The following is a 26,551-nucleotide window of genomic DNA, read 5'->3' as shown; positions in this document are numbered from 1 at the left end:
GCCTTAAACTATGAAACAGCACAATTTGGTTTTCCCTTTTTCTGTTCACCACCTGGGTATCTCCAACTGTTTTCCTGGCTACCAGCAATTAATAGCCATTTTGTAGACAGAAGAATCTAGTTGAGGCCAGGCGCAGTGGCTCATGCCTGTAATCCCAGCATTTTGGGAGGGAGTGGTGGGCGGATCACCTGAGGTCAGGAGTTCAAGACCAGCCTGGCCAACATGGTGAAACCCCATCTCTACTAAAAATATAAAAATTAGCTGGGCATGGTGGCGCTTGCCTGTAATCCCAGCTACTTAGGATGCTGAGGCAGGAGAATCACTTGAACCCGGGAGGCGGAGGTTGCAGTGAGCCTAGATCACACCACTGCACTCTAGCCTGGAGACAGAGCAAGGCTCCGCCTCAAAAAACGAAAAAAAAAAAAAAAAATCTAGTTTAAATAAGCTTGAGAATTTTTTTTTGTTTTCATTTCTTTTTTTTTTTATTTGAGACGGAGTCTCGCTCTGTCGCCCAGGCTGGAGTGCAGTGGCCGGATCTCAGCTCACTGCAAGCTCCGCCTCCCGGGTTTACGCCATTCTCTCGCCTCAGCCTCCCGAGTAGCTGGGACTACAGGCGCCCGCCATCTCGCCCGGCTAATTTTTTGTATTTTTTTAGTAGAGACGGGGTTTCACCGTGTTAGCCAGGATGGTCTCGATCTCCTGACCTCGTGATCCGCCCGTCTCGGCCTCCCAAAGTGCTGGGATTACAGGCTTGAGCCACCGCGCCCGGCCTGTTTTCATTTCTAAATAAGCTTTTAGGATCATACTTTGTTCCCTAACTTTCTAGGGAACTATTAGCATTTCCTAATCTCATTTGCGATTTAAGTAATAGAGGTAACAAATTACGTGCTTCTGAGACTGCCCATTACTTCTTTGTTTCTAATCCATGATATGGCTTATTTATTTGTTTGTTATAAATATTAGTCTAGAGTTATAATCATTCCACAATATGAAATCAGATCATGGTTTCATTTTGAGGAATCAAAGAAGTGCCCATAACACTTGTTATATCCTGAGTTGGGTCGAAAAGTCAAGAGGTGGCTAAATTCCTAAAAATAAAACTGGTGTGGTAACTGCTAATAGCTCAATTCTGAAAGGTAAAATGGGTGACTATGTAAGTGCCTGGCAAATAAAACCTATGTATCTGTTCAGGAAGAATTGTCTTCTGAAGTTAGTACTACATTTTTTAAATGTGGTGACCAGAAAGAAATTTTAATCCACACCTCTTTCTGTTCCTTATCCCAATGTGCTTTGGCTAAGATCACTTCATTTCCAACTTGCTGTTTAATATCAGTTTCTTGATCTTTCAGCCACTTGCTCTTTTCCATCATAAGTGTATCTTGATACTTTTTTTCAAGTTCCACCTGCAGTTTGCTTACATATTCTTCTCTTTCCTCCAATAGCTGTCTCTTTAAACAAAATTCAAATAAATATCTCTCTACAACACTAACAGTCTCCAAGTTAAAACATATGAACTTGTTGTGCGTGGCCTGGATAGCAAAAAAATCCCTCTAACTTCTAAAATGCACCTACCTAACTCATATTACAATTGTATAAATAAGCCTTAATGTGTATAGAAATGGCATCATGAATGGGAAGGTTGACCATCTTTGCCTTGTCTGCAAATTCATAGGCTTCACTGATTACTCCCCAAACTGAAGGATTCTGTGTATATGACTTTTTCCCCCTTTCTCTCAATGAGCCAGGTTAATATGTGAGGAAAGTTCTGTGTGCTAATAAAAGCTTTAAAACTTGGAATTGAGCTCCTATTTAACCTGCAACCTGACTCAGCAAGTGTTTCGGAAAAGAGTGCGTGAAACATAAAAAAACACCCTTTTAACTCTTATTGTTACCTGACTCATATATTCTGTATCCAGGTTAAGTCCCCTACCTAAAGCTAAGCTGCAGTAAAATGGCTTATGTCCTGCAAAGAAGAGCTACCCCAAAAGTGTCCTCTCTTGTTCTAGAGTTTAATAAGATTCTCCCATCGTGTATGTGAAACATTTCCTTTAAAAAAAGAAAAAAAAAAAAAAAGGTGTATTTTTGCCTACCTCTGAAGAATGTGAGAAGATTAGATAGTATCCTAAATATAAAGATATTTAGTTCTGACTGGCTTATACTACTAAGGGCTTATATAATTCTATAGTAAAAAACTAATGAATTTTCAGAGAGGGAAGAAATTAAACTTCTAATGTTTTAAGTACACTGGCCCTTTAAGTGAGGGTTGGGCTTGGGGGAGTAGTGTAACCACAAAAGGACAGCAAAAGGGAGCGTTTTAGGGTGATAAAACTGTTCTGTATCCTGATAAACCTATAAACGTGCTAAAGGTTTATAGAACTATACACCCAGTGGTGGGACGAAGTCAATTTTACTGTATAACAATTTAAAGTTTTTTTAAATTATACTTTAAGTTTTGGGATACATGTGCAACATTTAACCTCTAAGTTTGGTTTTTTTGAAGGACCAAATAGCAGTTTAACTTTTCTTCTTGGACTTGGCTACAAACACTCATAAGCCAAAATATCAGTCAGTAGCAGATATTAATTGTAACTGACCCATAATATGAGATCAAATTTTATAGTCAAATTGATTCTATTAAACGTATCAGAAAATATTCCTGAAATGACTTCTTTGAGAAAATTCTTCTTATGTTCTTGCCAATTTTTGTACATATAAAAGAATCACACTAGTGATTTCCCTATTTTAATTTTTAAAACATTACTGAAAGCTAAGTCCTCAATTTCAAGGTAATATAAGATCCTTTCTCACTTTTATACTGCCATCTCTACCTAAAACAGCTCCCTTCAGAAGTTCTTTTTCCACAAGATGATATGTATATATGGCACGTTTTTCACCATATTCATCTATTCAACAATAATCAAGATATTGAATGAACTGAATTTCTCACCTGCTCTTTACTATTCTTTTTAAGTGTGTGGTAGTAATAGCTTGTTTTAACATAACTCATGCAAAAAGCTCTGTATAGAACATTTATTTAAGCATTTAAAAATATTTTCTAATCTTCAGGCAGATAGCTTTCAAACTGTGGTTTGTCACTGGTCCAAAGTGTGAAGGACAGTCAGGCCTGTTAAGGCTCTGGGCCAGGACAGGGAAGAAAAGAGGAGGTGTGACTGTTTACATGTGATTTTACTCCTGGACACTCACCAAGGGTGACTCAGAAGAATCAGGCAGAGTTGGAGAATCTACTCTAGCCCCTCCAGCTTCCCTGAAGGAGGTCATACGAAGATGCTGACCTTGCTGTCCATATCCTCCGTATCATCACTCTCCCTATCATGAGACCAACATTCAAATTCCTGCTCTTCTCCCCAGAAGAATAAAATGACAATGAGGTAGTGAGAAAGAAATGGATCCAAGAAAAAGGGCTCTGAAGGAATGCTCTGTGCAGCGCTCACAGGACTACATAGGGTTTCCGGAGCAGTCAACACTGAAAACGAGGATCTGTGATTTTCAGATTTAAAGTGACACTGATCTTTTTTTTTTTTTTTCCCTTTAGAATAAATCTGCAAGAAAAAAAAATCACTTTCTCCTATCTATATGCCATTGTACACTAAGGTTTTAATAATCATTTCAGTATTTACTGCACTTTATTTGTGAGCTATATGAGTGTGATACAGCCAAAAGTAAAGAGAACCTATGAATACCTTCGCCATTCACTTCTCTAGAACAAATGCATTCGTTTAAATGATAATACTGAGGCTTGAAAAGTGAAAGGATGTCGGTCCAACATAAACTTGTACTGTACCTTCTCCTGAGTCTGTTGCTCCTTTTCAGTGGTCTGCCTGAGAGTCAATTCTAGATTATCCTTCTCTCTGCACACTTCTAGGTAACATTCCTGCACAGCAGTCATCTCCTTATTCACCTTATCCAACTCAGACCTTAGATACACAAAACCAGCAACTAAATGATTTCACCACAAAAAAATACAGGAGCTGCGTAACAAACAATTTTCTTCTAAATTATGGAATAGGGGAATGTAGTCTCTACAGCTTAAAAGGCAGCTCAACTCTTTATTCTCACCTCAGTTGCAAATGGGTTCTCTCATAAGCCTCAAAGAGCTGCTGCTTCTCCAAAGCATGCTTTGCTAATAGGCTTTCACGTATCTGAGTTTTCATGGCTTCATGGTGCTGCTGATAAGTCCTCTCACACCTGGAAACAGAGTGGAATCAAATGCAATGCCCAGTCTCACTACAAACACCAAAATGAATTGGCTTCCCTCTTTCCTCCTCACCTCTTCCCTCTAATGCAAATTATAATTGAGGTCAGATTACTTTTCCCCAACCGAAAGTGGTAATTATTAATTAATAACCAACAATCTTATGAGAATCTTCAAAATTTTCTTTCTTCAAATGTTTCTAGAGAACAATTAGAAACTTGGATGTGAGAATGCCCCCAGTCCTTCAAATAAAGAGAGTAATCTACGTTGAGGACTTCTGTTTATAAAAAATTAATGACAGTAATTGAGGGTGTGGTTCCAAAATTTATATTAAACATAAATACTAGCAGTCCCCAACTCACAAGTAAGTTATGTTCCAGAAGTCTGTTTCCAAGTTTATGATTTGGTATTTGGAAGACATATTCCCTCTCACAGACTTTTTTCTTTATAAAGAATAGTTTCCCAGACGAGTCTTTAAAAAAAAATTAAGCTATAATATTTCAGTGAACTACAGTTTCAATGATACTATAGAACCCAACCCACTACATAACACTGTTTCTATGGAAAATGTGTTCCAAATTCTAATTTGAGAAGCCAGGGACTCATCTCTGCCAATCCAAGATCTCAACAGGGTAGAATTCACTCAATCATTTTGAATCTTTTTGTCACAGGGAAGGGCAGGGAGTTAGAGAGGAAAGGTACCCAGGAGACAGTCGTCAGGCACCTATATAGACCTTACCTATCCACAGCTTCTCGCTTATCATGGTCAAAATCTTGTACCATTTGTCTCATTTGATTACATAAGTCTTGATTTGTATTTCTCAGTTTTTCTTCAGTTTCTTTAAGTTCCTAGACACAAAAGAATATACTTAGTACTTAGAGAAAATAAACATCATTTTCACTGATTAGTTTTATCTCATTTTTAAATATTTTCTGTGCTTTCTCTCTCCTCTATAACAATATTTGACATTATTTTTACAATTCTGCAAAAGAAAAAGTCTCTTCACGCTTTGATAAGAACATAGATTCATTTATTAGACAGGTAGCTTTCTGACAGGACTAAATGTTTAAATTTTGTATTTACTTTGAAATACATAAAATGAAAATATTTAACCAGAGAAGTATTGGCTAGCTAATGCCTTAAAATAAGTCTCAGAGCTCAATAATCTTCAGCAACCATCTAAATAAGCAAAGTTTTACTTCTGGGTCAAGAGCTGGCTAAGGTGGAAAGAATACCTCTGTCAGCCATGCTACCATAGAGAAAGAGAACTGGAACTACACCAACTTACGTTCCAATGAAACTACTAACCAATAGTTTACTAGTAAAGGGAAATAACTGGAACTCAGAATCACCTACTAATACACTTGTCTACTAACTCACATTGCCTCCCTATTTGCAAAAACTCTATTACATCTTCTGTATTTAATGAGGAAATAAAAATTCTTATAAAATATAAAAAATATTTTTAATCACCTGATTTTGTTGTTGTAAAACTTGAATTTCATTTTTAAGCAGCAGAATATCATCTCTGACAATATCAGAAGTAGAAGACTCAAGCCACAATTGATTCTTTGGTTTTTCTGAGGTATCTGTTTTAGTCTGAATGTTAAAAAGTCAAAAGTTTTTCAGGTTTTAAAAAATTCTAAGTTTCACTTTGAAATAATTCCATACTTTAAAAAAATTGCAAACAGTACAAATAATCTCCATATAGCTTTTACTCATCTTCCCCCAATATAACTACAGCACAATGATCAAAACTAGTAAATTAACTATCAGGTAAGCCACAGACCTTATACAAATGTTTCCAATTTGCCCCAAATATCTGCTTTCTGGTCCAAGATCAAATCCATGATTCTGAGTGGCATTCAGTTGTCAGGTTTAATTAGTGTCCTCCAATCTAGGACAGCTCTTCAGTCTTTCAAATCCATGACGTTTTCTAAGAATACTAACCCATTATTTTGTAGGATGTTCCTCAATTTGGAGTTTTTAGGTTTACTAAGATCAGGTGATGCATCTTTGGCAAGCATGTCAAGAATTGGTATGTGCTCTTTGCAGGAGACACCTATCACTCACTATGTCTCACCACTGGTAATAATCAGTTGAAGGGGGGATCTATCATCTCCATTGTAAACTTACTATTTTTTGTTTTATAATAAATGGTAAGTATCTTATAGGATACTTTGAGAGAATGCAAATATCCTGTTTCTCATCATATGTTCTCCTACTAAGATCAAGCATTTATCCTATCTCTGTATGTGTTCATTTACGTCGTCATTCACTCATGGACATACATTTTATTCAATAAATACAATTTTTAAGACTTATGATAGACTTTGGCAAATTTCTTTCCAGAAATGCCATACAAACATATACTGTCAGGTAGACATGGGTCTGCCCATCTCTCTTTGCCTCCAGTGGCAGTGATTATCTTTAAATAATTATCTTTGATGGGAAAAGAATATCTAACAATTGCTTTCATTTGTATTTCTTGTGTCATCACCAAAGTGGAACCTCTTTTTTTTTTTTTTTTTTTGAGGCGGAGTCTCGCTCTGTCGCCCAGACTGGAGTGCAGTGGCCGGATCTCAGCTCTTATATACCTTCATTGTTCATTTGTTTTTCCATCTTCCCAGATTTATCTGTTTATATAATTTTGCATATTTTCCTCTTAGTGAGTGTTTTCCTTACCTACTTTTCTTTTTATGCATTGATGGGGGTTACAAAGATTTTAAAAATATATCTACTCCATTTAACTTGTTGTGTCCCTGGACTCTGAGCTCTTTACCACAACATAGTGGCTCATCCCTGTAATCGGAGCACTTTGGGAGGTGGAGGTGGGCAGATCACTTGAGCCAAGGGCTGAAGTAACTCTGAGAAAAATCAGAGTTTAGATGGAGACTACCAAGAATTCACTATGGCAATAGAGTAGCTGGACAAAAAGAAAATTCAAAGATGAGAGAGTTATTCCTTCGATCTATTGATCAACCAGACTACAGTGGGAAATGGAAAGGCTAAAAAACAGCACAATGCATGACCACTATCAACTGCTACACATGATAAAGTGTATCTGTATAGCATATGCCATTAGCAACTTTAATACAGAACAAAGAGGCCGGGCGCGGTGGCTCAAGCCTGTAATCCCAGCACTTTGGGAGGCCGAGACGGGTGGATCACGAGGTCAGGAGATCGAGACCATCCTGGCTATCATGGTGAAACCCCGTCTCTACTAAAATATACAAAAAACTAGCCGGGCGAGGTGGCGGGCGCCTGTAGTCCCAGCTACTCAGGAGGCTGAAGCAGGAGAATGGCGTGAACCCGGGAGGCGGAGCTTGCAGTGAGCTGAGATCCGGCCACTGCACTCCAGCCTGGGCAACAGAGCGAGACTCCATCTCAAAACAAAACAAAACAAAACAAAACAAAAAAAATACAGAACAAAGAAAGCACCAAGATACCTGAGCTAAGGTTCAGACTCAAAATCAGGTTTCTAGTATCCTAAATCTTAGAGCACTCCCACCAAAATGCTTAAACTAATAAACTCTAACGTCTTAATACAAATTGAGAAACAAGCTTTCATCCCCATCCTTTTAAAGAAATGTAGGGCAACAGTGAAAACAGCTTGATTTAAAGATGTTAAATGTGCAGGGGGCAAGGCGGCGGGGAGACTTTCTCATTTGTTGTTAATATTAAAACCTATGTTTTAGTCATCAAACACAGTTACTCAGAAGAAGGAATCAGGCTGGAAAAGATTTTGATAGCAAAAACACTGTTATTTCCAAAACATAAATTAGCCACAATTAAAATTCCACAATAATTAGCACAGAACATTATACATACTTTAGCAGAACTGTTTTAATGAACACAACTCCTAGTTTAAAAGAACAGGAGATAAAACAGTACTAAAGAAGGAAGTAAACAATTATCTCCACCCAGGAGGAAAAGGAGTACACAACCCACATTCCTTTTCCCTCTTCTTTTCCTTCTCTTAGTTATTAGGGGTTTTATATATTATTTTCTATCGGGAGTATAGATGGCTGATGATTTGTGAAATATGGAAGGGTAAAAAAAGGATCTATAAAGGAGAGCAGCCCTGAAGATCTCTGTGATAACATGATCTTGCAGAAATATCTTTGACTTACTTATTAGTCATGTGTTTAGTTTCAGTTTGTCTGAAATTGGCTCTGTAAACTCAAAAGTGTCACAAAGTGCTCCAGCTTCATTTTCCTAACTGAAGAATACAGAGGTGGATTTCAATGACTGACATAACCAGATGTTGTGCCTTTCCCATCTGTACCACTACCACTATATAATATCTGTACCACCATCACTATATAAGTAATGTCTTCATATAGAATGACTTTTGTTATAAGAACATGGGCCAGGAAAACCTCATAGAAAATACTAAAGGATTTCTATGGAGGATTTATTTTAACTAGATTTTAGAGCACTGTTGGTAAAAGCCAATCGTAAAGAAATGCAGATTCCTTGATACAGAGAATACTTCCTTGTATTTATGGTAAAGGAATTTTACCTAATTGGTATCTCATTTACTATGTGCTAAGAGTAATCAGAAAAAACATACAGATGCTTTTCAACTTACAATGGGTTTATCGCCTAATAAGCCCATTGTAAGTTGAAAATATCATTAAGTCAAAAATGCATTTAATGCATCTAATCTATTAAAATCATAGCTTAGTCTGTCCTACCTTAAATGCCCTCAGAACACTTACAATAGCCTACAGTTGGGCGAAGTCATCTAACACAAAGCTTCTTTTGTAATAAACTGTTGAATATCTCATGAAATTTACTGAACACTGTACTGAAAGTGAAAAACAGAATTGTTTTACAGGTACTGGAAGCATGGTTCTACTGAATACATATAACTTTTCCACCACTGTAAAGTCTAAAAATTGTAAGTCAAACATCATAAGTCGGGGACTCTCAGCATCCCTTTAAAAATGGTATTTCCTTCTTTAAACTTTACTTCTAAAAATGTCAAATAAACCCCTGAAAGCCAAAGGTTTATTAATTTAAAAAAGTGTAAAAGGGCTGGATGTGGTGGTTCATACCTGTAATCCAAAACCTTGAGAGGTTGAGGTGAGAGGATTGCTTGAGCCCAGGAGTTTGAGACCAGTCTGGGCAACATTGTGGGGACCTGTCTCTACAAAAAATATAAAAATTAGCCAGACACAGTGGCATGTGCCTGTGGTCCCAGCTACTCAGGAGGCTGAGGTGGGAGCATCGCTTTAGCCTGGGAGGTTAAAGCTACAGGGAGCCATGTTTCCACCACTGCCCTCCAGTCTGGGAGACAGAGTGAGGCCCTATCTCAAAAAAAAAAGTTTTTTTAACTCGATAGGCTTTACAGACCTCAACCTCAATGCTTTTCTCATCCTTCTTCACTTGGTGGAGATCTTCAATTTTCTTATGACAGTCTTTGAGGTCATTTTGTAGCTGAGACACCAGACGACGCTTCATTGAGTTGCTACCCAGCAAACGCTGTACTTCTGCCTTTAACTTCAGAATGAACTCATCTTTTGAAAGCTCTTCATTTGGGTCTTCTTGTTGTACAGTGCTAATGGAGAAATTGTGATTTTTAAGATTAAATCAAGTAATAAATCAGATATGGTTATTCCTCAAAAGCACTGACCACAGTGGTGAACATGTTTTGTCACCTACACAAATACATATTAGTATTTCAAAACAACTTTAAATGTTGTCATACACAAGGATTATCACCTTTGCCATGTCTCTATATACAGAAATACGTTTATTCACAGGAAGAGCCTTCTCAAGATTAGTCCTGCTGCTCACTGTAAGTAGCTTAGAAATGTGAACTTTGACATAATTTACATTTGTGTTATTGGAAAATTGCACACTGTATATGCATGCCCTTTATGACTCTAACAGAAACAACATAAATATTAAGGAAGAAAAGAATACTAAACACTAGCCATCCTAACCAACAATTTCTGTTACTTTTTCAACTCACTAAAACACAAGTCTGGGTGAATATCTGAAAAACACAAAAATAAAATCATGCTAATTTAAACCCAATTTTAGTTTCAATAAATTTAAAGATTGGAAGATTATCTGCTTCCTTGCCGTAATGAATTAACAAGACTAACTTTATCATCCTCCTTAAAAAACTAGCAAACCAAATAAAACAAATAAAATAATAGTTTTCAATCACTAGACAACAGGCAGCAGAGGCCAGTGATTCCTGAGAAAAGGAAAACAAACAAGGTGAGCTCTAAGATTACCCGAGCTTTCTGCCTGGAGAGTGTCCAGGCCATACCGCAGGGAGATGAAACCCAAACAGAGCCCTGTAATCTCACTGAGTTTCAGAGAAAGAATTCAGAGTTTGGGGAGGCCAGAGTGGCTAGAATATGAAGGGGAGAAATACTGGGGAAAAAGCAGCTGCACAGAAAAAGAGCTCTGGAGATATGTGTGCATATGTGTGGCTAGGGAAAAAAAACACAGGAAATGAATAAGGCTGGGAATATGTTGTGTTTCAATGAGCCATAATGCAAAGACTTACTAATTTAAAGGGCATCAAATAATACCTTAGTAGTGGGGCTAAATTAGCCCTAGATTAAAGCCTTTTCTAAACCTGATCTATTAAAGTCTATAAAGAAAGCCTCGAAAGGATCAAACTGATTCCAAGTAACTTGTGTGCCACAGAAAAAGCACAACAGTATTCTAAAAAATATAGTAATATCTGGCATCCAAAACAAAATTCAAAATGTCTAGCATTCAATCAAAATTTATCAGGCATACAAAGAAGTAGGAAAAAAATATGAACTATACCAGGAGAAAAACCAATCAATAGAAACTAACCCATCAATGACACAGACAATAGAATTAATATATTTCATATGTTCTAGAAGGTTAAGGAAGATATGAACTTGTGGAGGAAACGAAGATATAGAAAGACCCAAATTAAACTTATAGAAAAAATTGTAATATCTGAAATGTAAAATATACTGGATGGGATTAACAGCATATTTAAAACTGCAGAAGAAAAGATCAGTGAACATATAGATATAGCAATAATACTATAAAATTAAAAACAAAGAGAAAAAAGACTAAAACAGAAATACACAGAACATATTACATTTTCCAACATGTGTAACTGAAGTCCCAGAAGAGAAGCGGGATGGAAAACATATTTGACAGGTAATGGCCAAATTTTTCCTAATTTGATGAAAACGAAAACCCCACAAAACCCAGCAGTTTGGTGAATCTCAAGCAGAAGAAACACAAAGAAAACCAGTATACATTACAGCAGATTGCTGAAACCCAGTGATAAGAGAGTGTAGGAAGACTCCCAAAGAGAAGAGGACCAGAGAAAGGAATCCTGAATTCTGTGTATAAATTTGTACAAGCCTCAGTCTAAGCCCTGAACTATGCATGTACAGAACAACTCTCAAACCAGCATATCAAAGATTTTAAAAACTTAACTGAAATTTAAACCACACATTCAAGTCTCACAATGACTAACCCCCGAGGGATGCATACACAGGTTGGATTCAAAGCAATGTGGCAAAGGCTTGGAGAACCGAACTGAGATTTAAAATACCCATACAAATTCACAATGTCTAGTATACAATCTAAAATTACTTGACATGCAACTAACCAGAAAAATGTGGCCACTTCTTAAAAGACAATCAGCAAATGATCCAAATGCTGAAACTATCACTAAGAGTTTTAAAAGTTTAAAGTAGCTATTACATCTCTGCTTTATGAAGTAAAGAAAAAGATACCTGAAGTGAATGAAAAAATAGGAATTCTTAACAGAGAAAGAAAAGTGATACAAGAACAAAATAGAAATGTTATTAAGTAAACAAAAGTTAAAAAAAAAACACAAAACTTTCACTAGATAGGCTCAATAGAGTATACATGACAAGAAAAAAGGAGAGAACATGAAAATAGTCCAGTAGCAATTATCCAAAATAAAAAGGAAAAACTATAGAAGAAAATGAACAGAGCCTCAAGAAACTGTAGTATAATACCAAAAAAATCTAACATACATGTAACTGGAGACCCAAAAGGAGAGAACAAAGACACAGGGACAGAAAAGGTATTTAAGGAAATTAATGGCTGATATTTTCACAAATTTGGTAAAAGATGTAATAAATTTACATATTCAAGAAGCTCAGAGAACCCAAAATGAGATAAACTAAAAGAAGAATACACCTAAACATATCATAATCAAAGTACCAAAAACTAAATATGAAGAAAAAAATTCTTAAAGCAACAAGAGAAAAAACTATGTATTACTGATGAAACGATAATTCAAATAACAATGAATTTCTTCACAGAAACCATTGAGTCCAGAGAGAGTGGACCAATGTAGCTTTAATGTGCTGAAATAGAAGATCAATTGGTCAGGAATTGTATAATAAACAAATATAAGGATATTTTCATAAAAGGAAACAGACTCTGTCAAGCAGCGGACATGCTTGAGAAGAAATAGTAAAGAAAATTCATAGAAGATAATATTATACGATTCTGTTTATATGAAATGCACAGAGCAGCCAAATCCAGAGAGACAGGAAGTAGATTAGTTGTCTGGAGCTGTGGAGGCAGGTAATGGGAATGACTGGTAATAGGCATGGAGTTTCTTTGGGGGGATGTTGAAATGCTCTAAAATTAGGTGTGGTGATGACTGCACAGTTCTGTGAATATACTGAAAACCACTGAGTTGTATTCTTTCAGTGGGTGGCTTTTATGGTATGTGAAATAATATCTCAATAAAACAGTAAAAAAAAAAAAAAAAGAAAAAAAGAAAGAAAGAAAGAAAACCCACACACCTAATGTATGAGTTTCCTTTATATGAAGGCAAATCTAAAAATCTGTAGTGCTTAGGTGTGAATAACTGGGCATGAAAAAGTTAAGGGAAAAAAACAGAAAATGATTGCCCTAATAGAAAAGACAGTAGTTAGCCTCAAGGTTACAATAGGAAAGAATACGGGCAGTTCGTGGCAATTTTACTTCTTGACCCGGGTGGTGGTCCCACGAATATTCACTTTCAAATAATTGATTAAACTGTATATTTATGTTCCATGTTCTTTATGTGTATATTTCACAATTTGAAAGATTTAAAAAGCAGAATAAAACTATAGAAAGTACTAGAGAAATACTTTATTTTTAAATATCAAGAAAATATAAATGAAAACAGTGACAAATCTAACTATATAAAAATTATAAAAAGGAAAAGTGATAACTGTCAATACTGGCTAGGTTACCAAAAAATAGGGACAGCCTCAGGACATGGGTAATAATGTAAACTTTAGGGCTGTTTAGTAATATGCATCAAAAAACTCAAATAAGTGCACACCCTTTAGCAAGAAAATTATTCTACTTCTTTAGGAAATAAAGATGTGAATAAAGACTTGACTACAAAGATGCTTATAACAATGATACTGCATTATGTATAATAAAACTTTTAAACAGTGTTTTAGTAACTAAACTGATTCATTCATCTATATATTCACTAAAAAATATAAAAATATTCACTGACATTCAAAGATTTCAGAATATACTAGTAAAATGACATTATAAAGAAATATTATCAATTTTTTTTTTTTTGAGACGGAGTCTCACTCTGACGCCCAAGCTGGAGTGCAGTGGCCGTATCTCAGCTCACTGCAAGCTCCGCCTTCCGGGTTTACACCATTCTCCTGCCTCAGCCTCCCGAGTAGCTGGGACTATTTTATCTTTTAGAAACAAACAAAACAGATGATGTGCAAATTTTATACTGAAATATTATAGCAGTTTCTTCATGGGATGTAGGTGAGATTATTGGTGATTAGAAATTTTGATTAGAAAATCAAATTTTCTTCTTTTTTAGTCTGTATTTTCTAATTTTTTCATAATGGAGAATGAAATTACTTTTGAATCGAAATAAACAGCTGACAGTATCTGCCCTTAAGATGATGTGATGAAAGTCTCAGTGGTCTTCCTCCACAAAACCCATGAGAAAAACATAATTATAAGAAAAATGTCATATTCCAATAGAGAGCCTTCCTACAAAATACTCAAGTAGTATCCCTCAAGACTGTCAAGGTCATCAAAAACAAGTAAAGTCAAGAGAAATCTAAGGAAAAATGACCCCTAAATGTAATGGGGTAGCCTGGATGGGATCCCAGAACAGAAAAAGTAGGTTAAATAAAAACTAAGGGCATGTAAATAAACCCTGGATGTTAATTAATAATAATATATCAATATTGGCTCATTAATTCTAACAAATGTATCATACTAACGTAAGGTATTAGTAGGGAAAAATGGGTGCAGCATATCATATATAGGAACTCTGCATAAATTTTTCTGTAAATTAAAACTGTTCCAAAAATATTTTTAAAAGCCTTTATTAGAAACAAAAATAATAGTACCTGAGTTAAAATGTTTACTGTTCTTCAGTTTTGGATGATTCCACATAAAATCTTAGAATACTGTGTGTGTGTGTCTGTGTGTGTTGAGAGAGAGAGAAAATGAATAAACTATTAGGTAGGCTTTTTAATGTTATAAAAGGAGCTTTTGCAATACATTATGCAACTTTTGTATATGTAATATACATATATTGTGTAAGTAGTCTGTCTGTATATAGATCTCATTTAAACCACTTCTATTTCCCTTGAAGTAGAAAACATAAATTATAAGAAATATAAAATATTTTACAATATAACTTCCTGTGCTATAAGACATGGTGAACTAACCTTAAGCAGAATTATTATTTTGCTCGGTTAACAAATTATGCATCCCCAATTTCTTTTCTTACTGAATGCCGACCACTGAAATAGCACATCCTGTACTCCTAGAGGGAGCCAAGTCAGAGAGAGAGAAAGTGCTTGCTAAAATAATTTTCTCTTCTTTCCTCAAAGGGGAAAAAAATCAGTGGTGGTGACCAATCCTGAAAAAGGCTCACTACTGAGCCCTATGGAAGTCAGTTCTCCTAAATCCAAATAAACTGTAGTCCCTTATGAAGCCTGCTGAGAAGACCAAAGGGAAAAGGCATTCCACTTGTTAAATGTTTATTATTTGAGCTTAGCAGCCAACTATAATAAGAGAGAGAGGAAGCTGTCTGCAAGCTGCATGCAGATTTAGCTACTCAGATTCCATGAATGTAAAATAGAACATTGAGGCTAAACCCTTAAAATTTACTAGGCAGTAGCTTCAGGGAGGACGTAGTTGGTAATAAAAGCTTGTAGCCACCAATATTTGGGTCAGTGATTTGAAAGCAGCTCAAGTCAACTAAAATTCCCAACACAGGAAAAGTATTGCTTCCTCTTATTCTAGGAATCACAGTAGATCAGGGGAAAGGGACAAATATCTTCTCTCCTTTATCTCCTTTCAATTTGATCTGAGTATAATTGCTTTTAGTTTTCCACGAAGCTAAAATATCACCTATTAAACTGCTAGCGGGTGGGATGACTACAAGCAAAACGTTTCTTCGCTTCTCTTGTGCTTCACCGGGTGTCTTTTTGCCAAGCCTCAGTGACTAATCATGCTGTGCTTTATTCTTCACTTTCCCACTGAATGCGTCCATCATTCCTTTTACTATAATAATGTTGTGGTATCTCAGGTTTATTATCTATAGGAATGTGCTTTAAGATGAGTACAGGAGGCCGGGCACAGTGGCTGAAGCCTGTAATCCCAGCACTTTGGGAGGCCGAGGTGGGAGGATCACCTGAGGTCGGGAGTTCAAGACCAGCCTGACCAACATGGAGAAACCTCGTCTCTACTAAAAATACAAAATTAGCTGGGCATAATGGCACACGCCTGTATTCCCAGCTACTCAGGAGGCTGAGGCAAGAGAATTGCTTGAACCCGAGAGGTGGAGGTTGTGGTGAGCCAAGATCACGCTATTGCACTCCAGCCTGGGCAACAAGAGCGAAACTCTGTCTCAAAAAAAAAAAGATGAGTACAGGATTTTGGCTATGAGCACTAAGTAATATAGAAAGTGTAAAGGTGGCAGAATATATTTTAATAGACATCATGAAGAAGTAACTATTTGAAAAGATAAATATACATAATGTATTATTTATTCAATTCGCAGACAAATTATAGCAGAAACTAAAAGTAATCACAAATTGGAGAAAAATATTTTTTGGCATGAACTACAACTTTAATCCTCAAAAATAAAAGACATGAAGAAAGGAGTTTAAGGCAAAAAGGTTTAACTGACGTGTAAATATGAACAGACAGATAACTGAACCTTTCGCGGGAGTTTGGGTTCAAGTACTGGTTCTGCTACTGTCGGCCTTACTGAGCAAAGGAGTTCACTCTGGTTTTTCCAACTCTCACATAATAATATTGGATTTGATATTTTTCACAAGGTTGAGGATCAAGAATGTTTTACAAAGTATGTGTTGAATTAATATAAAATTCATGTGACTTAATATAAAATCTGATCAGTGCTGTTTTAATCAACCATCTACTGAGTAACAATAGTAACAGCCATCATTTATCAACTGCCTAATATATGTTAGAATGTGTTACATGAGGCCTTTTAATATTCATTATTTTAATCCTCAGTTTAACCTCCTAGGGATATTAAACTTCATAAGAAAACAGGCTCAGAAAAGCTAAGAAATTTGCCCAAGCTCACAAAGCTAGTAATAAAATGGCAAAACTATTATTCAAAAGCCCATGCTCTTTCTACTAGCCCCTTAGAATTAATCTGGCATTAGCAGGAAATGAGGCATTCACAACAGTGAATTTTCCAGGTGACTATATTAACATTTTATATAAATCTGTCTAAAAAAGATATAATGCACTTTGTTTATTGCTTTAATTTACTGACCAAAGTGGAAGTCTTTCTTTGACAACTTGGGATCATAACTGTGGACATTCTGATGTGGATCAAACATATATAAATGTGTAGAGCTATTTGCTGTGATACTCAGTAACTCCAGCCTGTTGGGTTTCCATAGTTTTCTCCCTGCTAAGGTTGAACTGCTGGCCGAAGGACTGATATTGTCTTTCCCAACCCTTGCCCTAGCCCTCTGCAGTAAGTTAGAAAATCAGACAATTCACGGGATACAAATAAATCTAAGTCAATATGGTCCTGGGATAACAACTTGAAGGTGGCTCCTACTAAACACATCATATAATCCAGTTCTGATATATATATACACATATTTTTTTGAGACCGAGTCTCACTCTGTCTCCCAGGCTGGAGTGCAGTGGCGCGACGCGATCTCAGCTCACTGCAAGCTCCGCCTCCCAGATTCACGCCATTCTCCTGTCTCAGTCTCCCAAGTAGCTGGGACTATAGGCGCCCGTCGCCATACCTGGCTAATTTTTTGTATTTTTAGTAGAGACAGGGTTTCACTGTGCTAGCCAGGATGGTCTCGATCTCCTGACCTCATGATCTGTCCGCCTCGGCCTCCCAAAGTGCTGGGATTATAGGCGTGAGCCACCGCGCCCGGCCCAGTTGTGATATTTTCTTCTTTGCTTCCTTCTGGCGCTGTGATACTAAGCGCTGTGATTTGTAGGGATGACAGTCCCTGAAGACAGACCTCTAGATAAATGGAGCCTTACAATAAACTCAAATAATATCTTCTTTCACAGTATCACCTGATCACTTTATATTTCAACTTACTGAATCTCGTCTTACTGTTCTTAAAATGGAATCACAGTCTCAAAATATGTAATTTCTAAAACCTACCGTATTGCAAACTTCTCAGGACATTTATATATTTGTATTTAGTTGTGTAATACCTGAAATACAGTATGTATTAAACACTCTCAGGAAACTATAATTCAATAATGATGGCAAACTCCGTCTTAAACTATAAACAAAAGGGTGGCGGTAAGAGCTAAACGCATCCAAAAATCTTTCCTTACCCTAACTACAATCTCCTCCAAACACCGTATCTCTCTTCCCTATCCAAAACCAGTACAGGAAATGTGTAAATCCCACCTTTATACATCAAACATAACACTGAATGCATAGCACTTAGTTGTTTCCAAGAATGTTTCTTTCTCCCTGACCAGAAAACACGTAAGCTCCCTGTGGGAAGGACAGTTCCTATCTTATCTTTTGTACTGTATTCCAAGAGCCTTGAATAGCACCTTCCATGCAGCAAGTGCTTCTAGAGTCCTTTCAGTGCTTAATTCTCCTTCTACCACCACCACTACTCCCTCCCCAGTCAGTCTCTGGCAGGAGTGATAAAATACTTCCTTCTATGAAATTGCTAAAATATCTGTATTAAGCAGTAGTATAAAAGAAACAATCTCCACTTTAAAAGTAAAGTTATAGTAAGGTTCCTAGGAAAAATTAATGTATATTTTTCATATATCACTGATAAATGCAAGGTATCTGCATTCAATATACAGTGTTAACATATGAAAATAATACGCTTTCACCTTAAAACAGATAGCATGCATCATCAGTATTATTAATGTTGGTTCTTCTACAATAAACTAAAATATTCTTTCCATACCTGTTAACTTTGGATTTTTTCCAGTTGACCTTTTTAATACCCAAATCCACATATGATTCAGTGAGTTCTATATTTAATTCTCCTTCTGAGTCACTTGGATGTATTCCTAGTTTTGCAGCAGATTCATAGAGAGAAATTTCATCTTTTAGTTCTTTTAATTCTTCCTACAACACAAAATTATTAAAAATAATTTTCGTTATTTTCCTATATGAAAAAATCAGTCATTCTATGTTTCAAAATTTGTTTTAATGATCAACAGAAGGCAAAAAAACTTCTTCAAATATATTATTAGTATACATTATACTTTATAAAGGCCAGCATATGTCAGGTTTTCAAGTAAAACCTAAATGAATGAGAAAACAAACATAAGGATTTCCTCTCACACCTCTGTCTCTTAGATTTTATCCTCCGTGGAAAATGGTGTGTTCCTTGGACTGAAATGCTGATGGTGGCACTTTCTGGCTTACTAAAGTACAGGACAAAGTATGCTGGTTTGCCAAGAACGTGTTGTACTATAGCCTGCCAGTGGTGAAAAGGCAAAATACCTCTTTCGGTGGAGGTAATAATGGAACTCGTCTCCCATATTTTCCTCCCCCTCCAGCGGAAAATTAAGTAGCACTGGAGGAGAATATGACAGAATTGCAGCAAAATTCAACATTCCTCACTCCCACAGATGAACTGATCTCTGGGATACACCCAAAGATGAAAGGACATGCCACTTGAAGGAGGTGGCAGGGAGACTGGCAGGAAATGCAGGGCCTTGGCTCTGCAATTAGACAGACTTAGGTTTGACTTGCCAACTGTGTGAAGGAGATGGTGAACAACACCCATGGGCTGGTTTGAAGGTGGTCCAACCACCTCTATTATACAAAGAAACCCAAGATTCAAAAAGGTGATGTAACTACTGCCTAATTCAGATACCCATAGAGTCTCTTCCAAGTGGCAACACTCACTTGCAAAGCCTTGTTCATGTTTTCACTCATAGTATGTGCCTTCTGTGCTTGCTGCAGCTGGAATTGTAGCTGAGCCACCTCTTGTACTGACCCTGCAAAGGAAAAAACCGTAGGATACACTGAAAAAATGTAAGGGGACAAAGTACTCACAATCTACAGAAGACTTGAATCCACTGAGGCTACAGAAAGTAAAGTTCTGCTTTATTACTACTGTCTCTTTAGAATACATAGAGCCCATGGGACCCAGAAGGCATAGGTCTGGACCAGACATTTCCCAGATTTAGTATGGCATCCTATATGACCTTGGGCAGTTAAAGGCATGGGCTACTATGACCTTTTTATGAATCAAATCAGCCTTATCTACAGACCTTAACATTCCAGAAGTCCTTTAATAGGAGGATAACACTCCAACTCATGGAAAGCCAAAGAAAAAATTCTTTGGAACCCATTTCTACCCTGCAATAAGAAAACTACATTGTGCTGCCTTTAACTTCTTTGTAAATGCTTTTCTATCCAGCATCCCCACCTCCACATGTAAATGAAGTATATTAGGGTTATAATTCTGAAACTTTAGAAATCTCATATTTTAAATGTACTGGGCAAGGTGGTGGGTGGACTGTTCCCAATTTAAAAGGGACATTATTAGGTTTCAAAAGAAAATGACCATCTGGGAAATGATTAAGTGAAGCAATGATGGCATTAAAAAAATAATATTTTCAAAGCATTTAACAGCCAGGAAAAAGGCTCACCAAGTAATGCCAAATGAAAACAAAGGCTATAAAACTAAACAGGGAGGGGCCCTTAATAAACCATAATCCAAATTTTGCCCCCTACCAAGACATATATACACATATATTTAGGCAGTCGTTGACTTTAGTACTTTCAGCTTTTGAATAACTCACCCTTTCACATATTGTACCAACAGTCTAAATTACCTTTCATATGCCAAAGTGTGACTTTCATATATCAGTTAATGAATAACTGTTGACCTGCTTTCACAATGTGAGCTACTTACCAGCAAACAGGAAAGTTTTGTCTATATAGCAGTGTTTGTACAAACATATGATTTTATTGTTCTTTGCTCTAATATCATTTTATAAAAATTAATAAGAAACGAAACAACTGCTGAAACTAAAATGATAGGAAGCATATGTCTCAAACTTAATACCATAAAGACCATATTAGAAATCTGAAGCATGACAAAAATATAACTCTCTGGCCTCAACTGATGAGGTAAGTCACTATTCCATCATGAGGGGAGAAATATGAAAGAAGTTATACAAAGGATAGAACTATATGATCAAATATTGGGCCTAAAAAAGCAAAATATAATGGGATTTTACAATCGTTTTTAGTTTTCATGAATAGAAATTACCTTATAACGTATTTTGTTATTCAATTTTTGCATGTTCAGCTTTAGTATGCTTTCAGAAATGCGTTACATAAAGAAGCAGGGCATTGTCTATGTGTGTACATTCATTTCATTTGAAGGAAATACATTCAAACACTGACAATAATTATCTCAGTAGAATGATGGTTATTTTTATTTGGTACTTTATATTGGTGTCCAGCTTCCAAATTATTTAATAAAAACAAACTAAACCTTTATATATATATATTTATATTTTTTCTTTTCTTTTTTTTTTTTTTTTAAGAAATTTATTGCTGATTGTGATTTCTGTCCCTTCTGGATTTTTACAATTCATGGATCCTACTATATTCTTTCTGCATATTGAGCCAGCCTTCTGGGGAGACAGTGGCCCTACCAGACACCTACCGGACTGCAACAAGTGGGCACACTGCTTTTGACTCTCCTCTAGACTTCTCGTCAACCTATTAATGATCTCAGTCTTTTCTAACTTGATTGCTTCTTGATTCCTTTCCAGTTGTTTCACATGATCTTTCAAACGAGAGCAAATGTCTTCCTAAATAGAAAAAAAGTTCAGGAAGTCATTTTCATAAAGAGGTTTAATAAAGAGTAAACTAAAAATTATCATACATAACTAGATTTGATGTCAAACACAAGATCATCACATGGGAGCATCACCTCTTTTACAAGGTAAAGTGCACAGAACTAGGAGTGAAGAGCTTGGGTGAAGCTTCAGCTCTTCAGTCTGTTTCTTCTTTTGTAATTATGCTAATAATAATTATGCTTCTTTTGTAATTATGCTAATAATAATTATGCTTCTTTTGTAATTATGCTAAAGTCTCCTTCGACTCTATATTCACAAGACAATGTTATTCAGAAATTAGATTTTATTCAAGCCAAAGAAAATGTATTACATTCCTATACATATTTTATATTGTCAGTATTAAGTGTATGTATATAGATTTAGGTAGACTACTTTGAATCATGCAATTTGTATCCCAAAACAGTAAGGATACAGATAAACACATGAAAACTCACTGTATTCTAAGTAGCCAAAAGTTCATTCCATTAAGAAGCAGCCATAAATAATCTTTCCCTCCTCTGAAATTCTGTTAAACTTGATCTATTTCTCTCTTATCTTCCTCCACCTTTTAGACGTCTTCTCTTAATAGCCCCTTGAAGGTGCTTCTGCAGTGCCTTAGACATATCAAGTGCTGCAATAAACACTTGAAAAATAAATGACAAAGAAAAATAGGGTAAATGTGTATGTGTATGTGTGTAACTATATGGGATTACATAAAATACAGAGTGTGTATGCAATATACTCAAGTTTCTTCCAAAAGAAAATGTGTTTGGGTGTAATGAACCACGAGAGCCCCGAGTCCAGGTAGAACAAATACACTGTCGAAATTATCACCACTCTTTCAAAAATGACTACAAAGGCTGAATTCCAGGCAAACAGCAGAGCATGGGAGAGGCAGAGGAGTGAATTAAGTTAATTAATTGAAATTACCCGAGAAAACCTAAAGAAAATAAGAAATAAGAAGAATACTGAGAAAGGGCTTTGAAGTAGAGAAAAGGCCTTAGGCTTTTGCTGCCTGATCCATAGTATAACCTAAAGCCCAATAATACCTTAAGGATACTAAGACAAGGTACATTCCATAAGAGTAGTAACACAGAAGTACCTTGAAGCAAAGAGACTCTGAAGTCTCCCATTTTAGCTTAAAAATTCATGTGAATTTTGTATTCTATTTCATAATGAAGCTGTGTTTGCTTTAAATTTTTTCTACTAAATTTTTGAGCAAAATGAAGCTTCTGGAAACTAGTCCATGTTTATTCAGCACTGCAAACCTCCTGGCACACTGCTGCTAATTCCAGGCCAGCTTGAGAAACCTGGTTCTAAAGCGCCAAAGTAACGTGGCAAACACAATGAATGAGCTCATATTAATGACAGCATGACAGTAATGACAGCAAGAAGGGGTGGGGAGACAGCTAATATTTATATTCTGAGGAGGTCACAATAGTGTTAACGAGGGACTGGGAACTACCAAACAAAGTTAAACAAAAGGTAGGTATAAAAAAAATTGTAAAGAAAAGGCAGATTCTGCCAATAATTTGATTATATGTTACAACCAATTAAACTATGGTGTATCCTGTTGACAAGTTCAGGAAAACAGATCATACTCATAAAACTTTAAAGTTTTAATACCAAAAATCAAAAAAGGACGAGTAGTTCAACATTGGCCATGATTAGCTTGAGTAGTTCAAGACTGATATGGGCAGACATTTTTCAAGACTGAGACAAGTGTAATGATAAAGAGATGACGGCTGAACTCCAGCCTGGACAACAGAGCGAGACTCCATCTCACAAAAAAAAAAAAAAGAAAAGAAAGAGAGATGATAGAGATGACAGCTGAATCTGTGGGAGGGAAAAGAACTGGACAGGGTTCTAGTGCACAGGAAAATGAGGACTGGACTACACACAGAGAAGTCTGTGGGAGTCTCTAAGCCAACAGGAAGTGTTCAAAGTGGAGCCTTTAAATATAATATTAAAGAAAAGGTAGAAGGTTATGGCATAGAAACCGAAGTCCATGACTTCACCAAAAGCTGAAGATTTCAAGGAGACAGAAGGAAAAAAGTAATATATCAACAAGGAGATAATCAGAGATCTTAACATGACACTTCTATGAATGGCAGGAGGTAAAAGTCAGTTTGATGGAGAGAGCCCAGGAGATAGTTTACTAGGAGAGAATTATGACACTGGAGGAACACTGTGAGCTCCAAGAAGCCATTTCTTTCATCTTTTCTGTCTCACTAAAAAAATTCAAGGGAAAATCAGTCAAAAAAAAGAGAACTATTATAATATATTGTGAGTGCATACAATCTTTTCTACCCAGAAAAGCTGGTGTCTTAAGAAAAACTCTTAATTTTACGATCCATAAATTTCTCAAAATATACTAGTTACAGACTTTTTTTAAAATTAGATTAGATTCAGGGGTATGTGTACAGGTGTGTTACATGGGTATGTGGCATGATGCTGAGGTCTGGGCTTCTGTTAGGCACTTTGGAATCACCACTTTGCAAAGCAGCTATGCAATTATATGCAGAGCCTAACATCAGTGCCATGCTCTGTTAAAAAAAAAAAAAACAAAGTAAAAGAACATAACAGTGGGAAAATACTTTAACACCTTCAATTTATGGGTTGAGGAGTCTGAAGCCCACCCAGCACAGAATCAAGAATTTGTTCTCACTTTAGTGTAGAGTTCTTCTATTGAAGCGGGGGAGCAGTGCACAACAGAGAATGCAGTGGGCACAGGAGTAGAAAACATGATAAATTCCTTCCAACCCATCCCTAATGAAACCGTGTTGAAGTCAACAGAGAATGGAGACCCTGAACCCAATAAGGAAAAGCCACCAGGATCCACTCTTCTCTAGTCATCCAAGAAGGGCTACTGTCCAAGTCCAACTAACTTCAGTGTTACCCTGTGTTTGGCCAAAATTAACTTTAAAATAAAATAAATAAAATAAAAATTCATGAAGCGACATCTCAAATTTTATTTGTTTAAATATTCTATAAAGCAGACTTTTCAATAATTTGGGATAGCCTTTTTTTTTTTTTTTCCTGGAAACAGAGTCTCACTCACAGCTCATTGCAGCCTTGACCTCCTGAGCTCAAGTAATCCTCCCACCTCAGCCTCCCAAGTAGCTGGGACTACAGGCGCATGCCACCATGCCCAGCTAATTGTTTATTTTTTTTTTTTGTAGAGACAAGGTTTCACTATTTTGCCCAGGTTAGTCTCGAACTCATGGGCTCAAGTGATCCACCTGCCTCAGCCTCCCAAAGTGCTGGGATTACAGCCATGAGTCACCATAACTGCCCTTCATCTTTCCCTACTCCTATATATCCTCCACATTGATCAAATTCACAATGTTTTTTTCTATATAAAATAAATACATAATGAAATAGATATAATAAAAACTCATGTAAATACATGTAAAAATAAAATAAAATGATACACAAACAAGTATTGCCAGTAACGCACTCCTATATAATTCCACCTAAAACCATGGAAAAATTAGAGGCAGCTATACAGGTCAGAAATAACCCAAATCAGCAGGAATTTTAAGTGTGGTGAAATTTTCCATACCCTCAAATCAATTTTGAAATTATGTTAAGAAAAATGCATTCTGAAATGTTATTCACTCAAGTGATTACCTAGAGTTATGGAGCACAAGCAAACTCACCACCTGACTCACATTTAGCTTTCAATATTTTATTCCCCCTTGAGTGAAAGTAATAAAAATTCACTATGCAATATGCTCAAGATACACATCTCTTTAAGATTCAAATCTGATTAATCTCATCAGGCTGTCTTCTTTATTTTATAAATTATACTGTCTTCAAAATTTACTTTTCTCCCAAGAATCATTTCTCGACAGACTGTATTGACAGGTGAATTACCAAATGCTGGGAGACTCAAGTAAGGCTTTCTACCGATTAAGCTTCCAAGGTAACCTCTCAGTTTCCAGCCAGCCGCTGGCAGACTCATTTGTTTTGGTCTGGATTTATTCTAGGACCATATAAACAATATGCACAAATACTCTACAAATAAAGGACAAGTAATGTGAAAGTTGAGAAAGTACTAATAATCATATAAGAAGAAGCAGGGTTTCCAAAAGTATATCTTTAGGATGTATTCTCAGATTAAAATATCACTGGCTTTTTTTTTTTTTTTTTTTTTTTTGGTCAGATGGAGTCTCACTCTGTCGCCCAGGGTAGAGTGCAGTGGTGCAATCTCAGCTCACTGCAACCTCCACTTCCCAGGTTCAAGCGATTCTCCTGCCTCAGCCTCCCAAGTAGCTGGGATTATAAGCGTGCACCACTGCACCTGGCTAATTCTTTTTTTTGTATTTTTAGTAGAGACAGGGTTTCACCATGTTGGTCAGGGTGGTCTTGAACTCCTGACCTCAGGTGATCCGTCCGCCTTGGCCTCCCAAAGTGCTGGGGTTACAGGCATGAGCCACTGTGCCCAGCCAATATCACTGGCTTTTAAGTTTCAATCACGTCCCACACAATCTAACATTTACTACAAACATTCAAGATTTCTATATGATGAACCATAAAATATCAGTTACAAAACTTAACCAGCTTTACTTGTTGATAACAGTTGCTCATTTGAAATCATCCCAACCTGTTCTTTAAGTGCGGTGACTGTGGCATCCAAATTCTTTTGTAAGGACAATACTTGCTCTTCGTACTTCTTTGTGAGGCCCATAACAATGCTCTCATGCTGTTCTCTAGCTCGTTGAAGTGATTCAGAATGATGAAGGTCCACCAGCTGCTGCTTCAAGCTTTCCAGAGCCATTTCAGTTGTTCTGGACTTCTTGATCATCTAGTAATACACACAGGATATCCATATTTAAAATATACACAGAGTATTTTAGCTCTGTGCTGTCAATAAACTTTTACTTTTACTATACACTAAAACTCAAGCATGTTTTAATGAGAGTAGAGAAGGGGTCTCCACCCATCATGGCTCAAGCTTATTAAAACGTTCCTAGCTGGGAACC

At 36.5% G+C, this 26,551-nt stretch overlaps 1 protein-coding gene across 10 annotated transcripts in view; it reads right to left on the bottom strand.

Moving 5' to 3' along the window:
• The window catches only part of CEP152 (centrosomal protein 152), a 130,851-nt gene that overhangs the window by 81,126 nt on the left and 23,174 nt on the right, over nucleotides 1–26,551 (bottom strand). For 6 of the 10 annotated variants that reach the window (XR_004432006.1, XM_033190190.1, XM_033190188.1 and 3 more), the window contains 10 exons: nucleotides 26,173–26,373; nucleotides 21,389–21,536; nucleotides 19,612–19,703; nucleotides 18,659–18,822; nucleotides 9,576–9,780; nucleotides 5,688–5,813; nucleotides 4,953–5,062; nucleotides 4,078–4,206; nucleotides 3,803–3,935; nucleotides 1,263–1,448 (listed from right to left, as the gene is read on the bottom strand). Coding sequence is in view for 9 of the 10 variants with exons in the window: in XM_033190190.1 (XP_033046081.1) it covers nucleotides 1,263–1,448; nucleotides 3,803–3,935; nucleotides 4,078–4,206; nucleotides 4,953–5,062; nucleotides 5,688–5,813; nucleotides 9,576–9,780; nucleotides 18,659–18,822; nucleotides 19,612–19,703; nucleotides 21,389–21,536; nucleotides 26,173–26,373 (1,494 nt within the window). In the remaining variant the exon portion in view is untranslated. The remainder of the gene's footprint in view (nucleotides 1–1,262; nucleotides 1,449–3,802; nucleotides 3,936–4,077; nucleotides 4,207–4,952; nucleotides 5,063–5,687; nucleotides 5,814–9,575; nucleotides 9,781–18,658; nucleotides 18,823–19,611; nucleotides 19,704–21,388; nucleotides 21,537–26,172; nucleotides 26,374–26,551) is intronic. The other 4 variants (XM_033190194.1, XM_033190193.1, XM_033190196.1 and 1 more) reach the window with 2 other exon arrangements.

This window comes from Trachypithecus francoisi, unplaced genomic scaffold, assembly GCF_009764315.1.
Source record: "Trachypithecus francoisi isolate TF-2019V2 unplaced genomic scaffold, Tfra_2.0 Lachesis_group3, whole genome shotgun sequence".
In the NCBI taxonomy this organism is placed as follows: Eukaryota; Metazoa; Chordata; class Mammalia; order Primates; family Cercopithecidae; genus Trachypithecus; species Trachypithecus francoisi.
The sequence above is the reverse complement of the archived record's forward strand: the minus strand, read 5'-3'. Positions and strand labels throughout refer to the sequence as shown.